The sequence below is a fragment of the Ostrinia nubilalis genome, chromosome W, assembly GCF_963855985.1.
Source record: "Ostrinia nubilalis chromosome W, ilOstNubi1.1, whole genome shotgun sequence".
Taxonomy (NCBI): Eukaryota; Metazoa; Arthropoda; class Insecta; order Lepidoptera; family Crambidae; genus Ostrinia; species Ostrinia nubilalis.
This window is the reverse complement of record NC_087118.1, coordinates 4,324,122-4,335,300: the sequence shown is the minus strand read 5'-3', so window position 1 is coordinate 4,335,300 and position 11,179 is coordinate 4,324,122. Positions and strand designations below refer to the sequence as shown.

At 36.4% G+C, this 11,179-nt stretch overlaps 1 protein-coding gene across 1 annotated transcript; it reads left to right on the top strand.

The window, feature by feature from the left end:
* The first annotated feature begins 433 nt into the window (after positions 1-433).
* On the top strand, positions 434-10,476 carry LOC135086411 (uncharacterized). Its single transcript, XM_063981141.1, has 6 exons — positions 434-458; positions 984-1,086; positions 1,326-1,406; positions 1,781-2,140; positions 7,877-8,114; positions 9,421-10,476. The coding sequence occupies exons 1-6, from the start codon at positions 434-436 to the stop codon at positions 10,234-10,236; spliced, it is 1,623 nt and encodes a 540-aa protein (XP_063837211.1). The 3' UTR covers positions 10,237-10,476.
* The last annotated feature ends 703 nt before the right edge of the window (positions 10,477-11,179 follow it).

Sequence of the window (11,179 nt, the reverse complement as noted above, 5' to 3'; positions counted from 1 at the left end):
ATCCTGTTGTAACTAAGCTTTACGTTCACTAAGGTACCTGCATGCCAAATTTCAAGCGTCTAACTTAAGCGGTTTAGATTTTTCATACAAAAGGATTTTCCCGCTAATTCCCGTTCCCGTGGGAATTCCTAAGTATACTATAACCTGCCCAGGAGTATGAAGAATAATTGTACCAAGTTTCGTTAAAATCCGGCAAGTAGTTTTTGTTTCTATAAGGAACATACAGACAGACAGACAGACAGACAGACGGACAGACAGACAGACAGACAGACAAAAATTTTACTGATTGCATTTTTGGCATCAGTATCGATCACTAATCACCCCCTGATAGTTATTTTGAAAATATATTTCATGTACAGAATTGACCTCTCTACAGATTTATTATAAGTATAGATTAATGCTCTAAGTGACTTGGCATTTTCAGATGAAATAGATGGTATTTCAAAGAGAGATCGAAGGTGATTTGAAACTAGTAAGCGAGGGTTGTTGTAGCGTTCACACAAGATCGATCCTCGATCCTCGAAGTCTACAGTAAAAATGAAATTTGATCATTATGTTATTTTCCCATGAACAGAAATGCAAGCAGTGCATTTACACACATTTCCAACATGTGTGTTTTACGTGCTTCTTTTGCTTGTGTGTCATCATGAAATTAAGTATAAATAAGTTTCATGAAGTCTTTCCATCAATCGAGTCTCCTCTGTTGACGAACACTCAAGTAGTGCCTAACTGCTCATCGTGCTCCTCGTGCTCATCGTGCTTCTCGTGCTCCTCGTGCTGCTTACTCACTTCGCAAAATGTTCGTAAGTTTCCTTTGTGATTATTAAGTGATTAGATAGTTATTTGTTGTATTGCACTAAGTTTTTTGTTATGTAGTTGACATGGATTTGAAATGGGTTCGATTCCCGCCGGCACAAAAACTCGATTCTAGTTCTGTCTTACTAAGAATTAGTGTTGTACTCAATAAAGATTAAAACCAAAAGGTAACAAAAAAAATGTTTTTAGGTCACAATCAGATAATAAACGGGTGGCATCCTGGGACTCTGAGTCTGAGCCCTCGGACTTCGAAGAACAGCCTCCAACACAGTAAGTAAATACCTATACTATCTTTATTACTACACAGTACATACTATAATTTCAAATGCTCAGGAAGTGGTTGTAGGAAAGTAACAGTTAGGATCTGAGATAATGATTACAAGTACCTAGTATGCCTTTCTATAAGTATAGTAATTTTTGTGGGTTGTGTATTTTTAATGTCACATCTAATTGTGATATAACATTGGAAATTACGATTGTTAATCATTTATTTTGTATTTAAATTGCAGACCCGCAAAGAAGGCAAAAAAATCAGCCAAGGCGGGAACACCTTCGGCCACCGCTAAATCAAAGAAAAAGACGTCCACAAGGTATGTATTAAAAAATTTTTAAACATTCATTTGTCGGCCGTTTGGTGTAGTGGTTCGGAACGGACTACTATTCCGGAGGTAGCGGGTTCGATTCCCGCACAGTACAAACATTTGTGTGCATGAACATATTTGTTTGTATTGGACTGGGTGTTTTCTATGTATAATAAGATAAGTATGTATTTACGAAAAAAGTATTTAAGTATGTTTATATCCGTTGTCTAGTACCCATAGTACAAGCTTTGCTTAGTTTGGGACTAGAAGCGCAGTGTAAAATGTCTAAGGATATTTATTATTATTATTTGACATACATTTCAAACTGTGGGTCCTATATTGTTTTCCTGAACTTATTATAATTTAAACTTTGATCATTTCAGTGGCACAACCAAGTCTGCGAAATCGCTTTCGAGCGAATTATTCGGCGACGACTCCGACGGACCGTGCCCCGAGCCAGTCCCGAAAGCGTCGCCGCTGTGGTCGTCCCTGGCCCGCAGAGTCGCTGACGGCGTGACGCGCCAGGTCGAGCTGGTCGAAGAGGGGGAGATCTTCTTCGATGTCAAGGTGTTTAACACCTGCGACATCATCGATCTGGATCCTCGTCAGCGGGCTGAAAAGTGGACTGCACAGTTGCGCTTGAGGGTGAAGCCCAACGATCCGCTCTGGGTGCAATTAAAAAAAATTGCAAGGGACGCAAAGCGGCGGTTCCACAAGGACCCAATATTTTATAAGAACAAATAGTGAGTTTAAGTGATTTTTTTAATTTCTTTAGAAGTAGGTGTCTATTTTAGTTTTAAGATAATTAATTTGTAAGTTTTTAATTATACTTTTATTCAACTTATAATATTTTTGTGTCTTAATTACTTGTCTTGATCCAATTTGTCACTCTTTCAACATGGGTAAAACTATTTACTGTTCAATTTGTGAAGAGTCTGTTAAAAGTAAAGCCTTCCCAGGTCACTTACGTAGCACTAAACATAAAAATAACTGTGCAGTACAGTTTGATACAGGCATTGAAAAAATCAGTTCAGCATTTCGGAACCGCATAGCTTCTTATCGTATACGCGCAGAGCGCGAGCGTCAAGCGGATGATGATAGCGCTGTAGCTGCTACTTGCCCAAGGCAGTTGTTGCTTAGCATTGCTTCAAAGTTGAAAAAAAAGACTTATTGACTCTGCGTTAGCTAATCATGTTAACGTGAAAATAAACTTTGAACTATTTGTTAAAGTAATTCTACCTAAAGATGATTCCATGGAAATAAAGTCATTTGCAACAGAAAATATTGCCATACATCAAAACTATATTTTTAATGATTTCTTGGAGATTGTTTCTGAAATTCTTTGTAAAAAGATAGATGAATTCCAGGAAAAGGGAAGTGGGTGGTCTCTTTTAGAAATTCAGTATCTTGAAACGAACATTAATAGGTATTCGCCTTTAAAAGGGTCATGCTATATTAAATTGCCAAAAACGATTAGTTCGAAACGGGCATGTGTAAACATCAAAATAATGATGAATATTGTTTCGCATGGACTGTAATGGCTGCGTTGTACCCAGCAAAAAAGAATGGTTTTCGAGTGTCTTCGTATCCTCACTTCAGTACTATATTAAATTTAAGTAATATGTCCTTCCCTGTTTCATTTAAAGACATAAAGATATTTGAAAAGAATAACGAAAATATCAGTGTTAATGTCTATGGCTTGGATAGTAAAAACAATATTACGGGCCCATTATACAAAACCAAACTAAGAAAAAAGTACCACGTTAACATGCTTTTGTTGCAAGATGGTTGTAAATCGCATTATTGTCACATAAAGGATCTTCCTAAATTGATAAGAAAGCAAGTTACTAAACATCATGGGAAGATTTACTTTTGCGATGATTGCTTGCTATTTTTAAATCAAATTTACAATATGAGAAGCATGAGTGTGGAGGGGTCACGACTGTTCTTCCAGATAAAGGGTCTGTAGTTCAGTTTAAAAATTTTCAATGTAAACAATTCATACCTTTTGTAATATACGCTGATTTCGAAACGTTGCTCCAACCATGCAACGAAACTCAAGGGCATCACACAACGAATACACGACATATTACGACATATTCCAGCTGCGTTTGCATATTACATTGTCTGTAATTATGATAGTAGCCTTAATCGTTTAGTAAGTTATCGTGGCCCTGATTGTGCATCAAAGTTTGTTGATTATTTACAGAGGGACATAAGAAAAGTTTTCAGCATCATTAAATCGGCTTCCGAGGATCCTGTGCCTATTATTTTTGACGGTGACGATTTATAGAAATTTGACAGCGCGGAGTATTGTTACTTATGTTCAAATTTGTTAATTGGTGATAAAGTGAGAGATCACTGTCACTTCACAGGTACCTATAGAGGCGCCGCTCACTCGTTTTGTAATCTTAAGTTTCAAATCCCAAAATTCGTTCCAATTTTTTTTCACAATTTGTCAGGCTATGACTGCCATTTGTTCATTCGGGAGCTAAGCCGTATTCCCGGGTCCATCAAAGTAATTCCAAAAAGTAAGGAAAATTACATCTCCTTTACTAAGTTTATTCCTCTTTCAGACGATACTTTTGTTGCAGCAAGATTTTTTGATACATTTAAATTTATGGGCACCAGTTTAGAACAGTTGGCTAATAATCTTAACCATGCTGACTTCACACATTTACATAAAATTTGTCTAAATGAACATCAATTTGCATTATTGCGTAGAAAAGGTATTTATCCTTATGAATATATGTCTAACTGGACTGTTTATGATGAAACGAGCTTGCCGTCAATAGACAATTTTTATAGCAGTCTTACGGGCGAATCCATAAGTACATCTGATTACGAACATGCCCTTAAAGTCTGGAAAGCGTTTAAAATTAAAAACTTAGGAATGTATACAGATTTATACGTGAAAAGTGATGTTTTATTACTAGCTGATATATTTGAAAAGTTTCGGCTTACTTGTAAAAGTAACTATGATTTAGATCCTGCTTTCTATGTTACTGCACCAAGTCTCAGCTTTGATGCTATGCTTTTGAAAACAAATGTCAAGTTAGAACTTCTATCTGACTTAGATATAATTCGTATGATACAAAGTGGTATTCGAGGGGGTATTTGTTTGTGTTCTCAAAGATACGCAAAATCGAATAACAAATATCAGTCTGATTTTGATTCAAGTCAACCTCAAAATTATTTGATGTATTTAGATTGCAATAACCTATATGGACATGCCACGTGTAGTTACTTGCCATACGCAGATTTTAAGTTTTTGAGTAAAGAAGAGTGTAATCAGCTTGACATAGTTAATGTTCCCGACAATAGCGATTACGGGTATATTTTGGAAGTAGATATCGATTATCCTGAAAGCTTGCATGACTTGCATAACAACCTTCCATTTTGTGCACAAAATTATGTTCCACTAGGCTCAAAGCATAAGAAACTTATACCTAACTTGTTCAATAAACATAATTATGTCATTCATTATGTTCATTTAAAAATATGCATCAAACACGGATTGGTACTTAAGAAAATTCATAAAGCTATAACATTCAAGCAGAGCCCGTATTTAAAAATACACATTGATTTAAATACGGAGCTTAGACAGAAATCAACATCTGCTTTTGAGCAAGATTTTTTTAAACTGTTAAATAACAGTATTTTTGGAAAGACATTAGAAGATACAGAACGCAGAGTTGATGTAAAGCTTGTCAGTACATGGCATGATGAGCGCAATGTAACTAACAAATGTCATTCCGCCGAACAATTGATTGCCCGTCCTAATTTTCATAGTGCAACAGTGTTTGATGAAAACTTAGTTGCGATACAATTACAACGTGAGAAGGTTATTTTAAATAAGCCCATTTACATAGGGTTTTCAGTGTTAGAGTTATCAAAAAGTCACATGTATGACTTTCATTATTCTGTAATGAAAAACTTTTACAAAGAAAAAATATCTTTGTGTTACACGGACACTGATAGTTTACTATATGATATACACACAGATGATTTTTATCGAGATTTGAAAGAAAATTTCGCGATCTATTTTGATACAAGCAATTATGTTGATAATAACTGTTACAATATCATCCCAAAGAACAAAAAGGTGCCTGGATTATTTAAAGATGAATTAGGTGGACAATTATTGTTAGAGTTTGTAGGGTTACGATCAAAATTGTACAGCATAAAAACTGACAATTATGAAATCAAAAAGGCAAAAGGGGTAAAAAAACCTGTGACCAAGAAATTAAACTTTTCAGATTATGTAAAAGTTCTTTCAACAGGAACAGACCTTAGAGGCAAAAATGTGCTTTTTAAAACAATCAAGCACTAAATTTATACAAGAGAACAAAATAAAATAGCACTTTCAAAGAAAGATGACAAACGCTTTATTATGGACTAGCGGCCGCCCGCGACTTCGTACGCGTGGATCCCGTTTTACCCCCTTCATCTATCTTACGCGGTTTAGATTTTTTCATACAAATGTTTTTTCCCGCTAACTCCCGTTTCCGTGGGAATTTTGCAATATCCTGTTGTAACTAAGCTTTAAGTTTACTAAGGTACCTGCACGCCAAATTTCAAGCGTCTAACTTAAGCGGTTTAGATTTTTCATACAAATGTTTTTTCCCGCTAACTCCCGTTCCCGTGGGAATTTTGTAATATCCTGTTGTAACTAAGCTTTAGGTTTACTAAGGTACCTGCATGCCAAATTTCAAGCGTCTAACTTAAGCGGTTTAGATTTTTCATACAAAAGGATTTTCCCGCTAATTCCCGTTCCCGTGGGAATTCCTAAGTATCCTATAACCTGCCCAGGAGTATGAAGAATAATTGTACCAAGTTTCGTTAAAATCCGTCGAGTAGTTTTTGTTTCTATAAGGAACATACAGACAGACAGACAGACAGACAGACAGACAGATAGACAGACAGACAGACAGACAAAAATTTTACTGATTGCATTTTTGGCATCAGTATCGATCACTAATCACCCCCTGATAGTTATTTTGAAAATATATTTCATGTACAGAATTGACCTCTCTACAGATTTATTATAAGTATAATAATATATAGAAGAAGATAATAATATCGCCACTAAGTCGTGGGGACATTATTCTAAAACTTTTTGATGCTGTATGCTTATTTATTAGTACCTACTTTCTTTGTTAGTTTTATCATAGTTATGGATAGATAAGGATTGTTAGATAAATATCGCGTTAGAATATTAGTATTATAAATAGAAGTAAGTTTTAGTTATGTATTGTAGATAAACATTTTTGTCCTATTTTGTAAATAATGTAATAGGTATATGGGTGACAATTATTAATAAATTACATTTCAGTATTCTCATGTTTCATTGTATAAAAAAAAAGTTAATTGTTGATCAATTACTTATTTATTCAGGATACTAATTTATACATTTCCAACATTATAACATCTTAAAGTTAGTACTTCTTGCTTTAAATGCTCCAATCGAACTGCCTGTCCGGCGGCATGCCCGCGATAAGGCAACTTCCCCTTCCATTCGTCAGAGTCAACCGGCTCGAAACGACTTATCGACAGCATGCCCCGGAAGTAGTCAAAATCAATACTTAAATAACAATTTATTTCTAAATTACTAAATTGTATACAATAAAAATTCTAAAATAATTTCATTAAATAATAAACATGAAATGTGTAATTGAATATAATACAGAATAAATTCTAAAACCATTCTAATATCTGCAACAATGTCCAGGAAGTAGTCAAGTAAAGTATTTAATTTTAATAATGGGTTTTTAAATTCTGCCAAAATTATTACAATAACTATTTATAAGCAACTAATAATCGTATAAAATACAATATTAATTCTAAAATCATTACATTCGGCCATCCGTCACCGTGATGCCTCCTGGCATTCACGTCTCATAAAGATATTAAAATCATTACATTCGGCCTGGTATTCCCGTCTTAATAAAGATATATTCTAAAATCATTACAATTGCATACCTTTTTCTTATTTAGTTTCTTGTTAAATGCAAGTTCTGACTTGTTTCAATTTGTTCTAAATAGATCACATTTTTTATCGTTTCTGAACATCGATCAGATTGCATACATGGAAACATGCACGCTTGCTTGATACAAGTTTCAACAGGTTTTTGTTCACACTAAAAGTATTCACAGACGATCGAACTTGGTTCGGAACGGACCACGAACCGTACGGTGCGGTCTACACAACAGACTAGCGCACCAGACTCCGAATCGTCCAGTCTTAATTGTGCTAGCATTGCGTGAACACGTCTCCTCGACATGCCGCCTATTCTATCAAAACAGGCCAAAATTGCATTAGTTGCGGCAACTATCGTTGCTACATCGCCATTACATAACCAACGAAAAAGAAGAAAAGAATGGGCAAAATTTTATCTCAGAAACAGACAACAGTACAGTCATATGAATCTCATTAAAGATCTCGATGATAAAGATTTTCGTATATATCTTCGAATGAGTTCCGAAGCATTTATTGAATTGTTGGATCTTGTGAAACCACATGTAACTAAATCCGATACAGTTATGCGACAAGCTGTGAGTGCTGAAGAGAGATTGGTGGCTACTTTAAAATTTCTAGCGTCTGGTATAGAATTCAGAGAACTTAAATTCAGCACTAGTATATCATCACAATTACTATCAGAGATAATACCAGAGACCTGTGAAGCAATCTATACAGTGCTCAAAAACTATGTGAAGGTATGTATAATTTATAGGTATCAAATAACACTAACATAATTTCAATCATATTTTTTTTATTTATTCGTTAATTATTGAATGTAACAGTGAAGCCGCAGTAAGTACAAATTCTATTTTTTAAATATCAAATATTCATGTATGTCAGTCCCTTTTCCTCTAAAAACGTTCTGCTGGCTTATCTCAGAAGGAATGTTATTTGAAGGTGGTTGTACAATGGAATGCTGTAGTAGTTCATCTATAAGTGTTTGGGGCAGAGGAGGACGTGTGTGAGCGGATGTGAGTGATGATTGGTATTGAGATGGATGTGAATGCTGTGGTGATGGCGATGGTGATGGTTGGTATTGAGATGGATGTGAATGCAGTGATGATGGCGATGGTGATGGTTGGTATTGAGATAGATGTGAATGCTGTGGTGATGGTTGGTATTGAGATGGATGTGAATGCTGTGGTGATGGCGATGGTGATGGATGGTATTGAGATGGATGTGAATGCAGTGATGATGGCGATGGTGATGGTTGGTATTGAGATAGATGTGAATGCTGTGGTGATGGTTGGTATTGAGATGGATGTGACTGCTGTGGTGATGGCGATGGTGATGGATGTGAATGCTGTGGTGATGGCGATGGTGATGGTTGGTATTCAGATAGATGTGAATTCTGTGGTGATGGTTGGTACTGAGATGGATGTGAATGCTGTGGTGATGGTTGGTATTGAGATGGATGTGACTGCTGTGGTGATGGCGATGGTGATGGATGTGAATGCTGTGGTGATGGCGATGGTGATGGTTGGTATTCAGATAGATGTGAATTCTGTGGTGATGGTTGGTACTGAGATGGATGTGAATGCTGTGGTGATGGTTGGTATTGAGATGAATGTGTCTGCTGTGGTGATGGCGATAGAGATGGATGTGAATGCTGTGGTGATGGCGATGGTGATTGTTGGTATAGCGACGGTTGCATTGATGATACAGACTGTTGTGGTGTGTGCAACTGATATTGTAGTACCGGCCTGTTATGTGTTTGGGTTAAGTAGTAACGTGAATTTATGGATATTGAAGTTTCTAAGCTAAGTTCTCCTAATTTTGCATAAAAAAACAGTTCTCCAATTAATTTCTCACAAATGAGTCTTTGCATTTTTGGTAGCTCCTTAAGCTGGGAGGCCACAGAGTGTCCAAAAGCATCTGCTGAGGTCAATTCCGATGAGCTATTGGCATTCACTAACTGTTTGGCAGACTCTAATAGCTCTTCTTGTTTCTTAAAGATAGCACTTTGTCGTTTAATTGAAGATTTTTCCTTTTTTGTTGCAGGTTCCTGAAACAGAAGATGCTTGGCTACAAATAGCAACAGATTTTGAAAGGAAGTGGCAGTTCAGTCATTGCTTGGGTGCCATTGATGGCAAGCACATCATCATCGAAAAGCCACCACAGTCTGGTTCATTATATTACAACTACAAAGGAACATTCAGTGTAGTTTTACTTGGTATCGTAAATGCCAATTACGAATTTATTTACGTGAATGCAGGCGCAAATGGCAGTGTTTCTGATGGCGGAGTATTTAAACATACAGTTTTTTATGAAAAATTAGTGAATAATCAATTACATTTACCAACACCTTCTGCCTTGCCTACATCGGATCTTATTGCGCCATATTGTTTTGTTGCAGATAACGCATTCGCTATTAATGAAAACCTTTTAAAACCCTACCCACAGAGAAATTTGACACATGACAAAAGAATTTATAACTATAGATTATGCAGGGCTAGAAGAATTGTCGAAAATGCATTCGGTATTTTAGCCGAACGTTTTAGAGTATTTAAAAAACCTATACAAATTAATGTCAAAAATGTACCAAAAGTGGTAATGGCTTCATGCGCATTACACAATTATTTGAGGAAAAAGTCTTGCAACTACATGACAAGGAACTGTGTCGATTTGGAGGACACTGAAAAATACACCTACCGGCCGGGAGATTGGCGACAAAATGACAACACTGTGAGTGTTAATAGAACAGAAAGGCAACGCACTGCAGATGGTAATTCTGTTAGGCAAATATTTACAGAATATTTTAACAATCAAGGGCGTGTTAATTTTCAAGATAGAATGATTAATGTTCTGAATATTTAATGCTTACCTCAATAGATTGATTCTTAGTATTTGTTTCAAAGTTGTCAACCATTTCGGCTGTCGGGTTTGACTTTTCGTGCAGAAAACCCAAATGTTGGTAATACCACAATGTCGGGACATGCAAGTCTTCCACTCCAGCGCCACTAGTTTTGCTAGATTCCACCTAAAAACAAATAACATGCCGAACAAATAATATCTACTTCGTTATAAGTACCTACACAATAAATAGTAAAAATGTCATCTGTTTTATTTTATTTCTTACCTTATTCCGTTCTCGTCTATAGGCAGCTCTGAGATGTTCTATTTTTTTCTTAATTGCGGTAATAGTCGCAAGGGGGTAATATGACTTCCATTTTTCTAAAAGTATTTGAAATGCTTGATTGCGTGCATCTTTATTACAATAAAGGCTATGTGCGGTATTCCACAAACATGGAAAGTCTTTATACAACTCCAACAGCTCTATAACAGCTTTTTTCTCGGTACTAACGATGTCTTCTTGGCGTCGTTCCGAATCCATGTCTGTGAACACGTTACGACGTGTTGCGCGTACGGAGGCTCAATTGCGACTAAACTGACATTTGGTTCGGTGCGCCGTCCACACGATCGAATCGGTTCGGAACGCACCGCGTACGATATGCATGCGCTCCGAACCAGCCGTACCGATATTAATAATAATAATGTCCGGCGGACCGTGCGCCACACGATCGAATTTGGTTCAGAGCGCACCATGTTCGTGGTCCGTTCCGAACCAAGTTCGATCGTCTGTGAGTACTTTAAGTCTCGCACCTGAGATATGTCAGATTGCAGTTGCATGTCAGCACAATGTTTACGCTATGTCCTATTAAATTGCTCAAAGTGAGAGTCATTACCACATCGATATTCACAGCGAGCAGTCATCTTAAGTTTTTGTTACAAATAATTCAAGATGTCGTCCACGTTAGTA

Excerpts from the sequence above, each read along its gene's own strand:
- LOC135086411 (XM_063981141.1), top strand. The coding sequence starts at position 434 with ATGGTATTTCAAAGAGAGATCGAAG. Across the intron at positions 459-983 it reads ATTTCAAAGAGAGATCGAAG|GTAACAAAAAAAATGTTTTT; the intron begins GTGATTTGAAAC and ends TAAAACCAAAAG. Across the intron at positions 1,087-1,325 it reads GAAGAACAGCCTCCAACACA|ACCCGCAAAGAAGGCAAAAA; the intron begins GTAAGTAAATAC and ends TTTAAATTGCAG.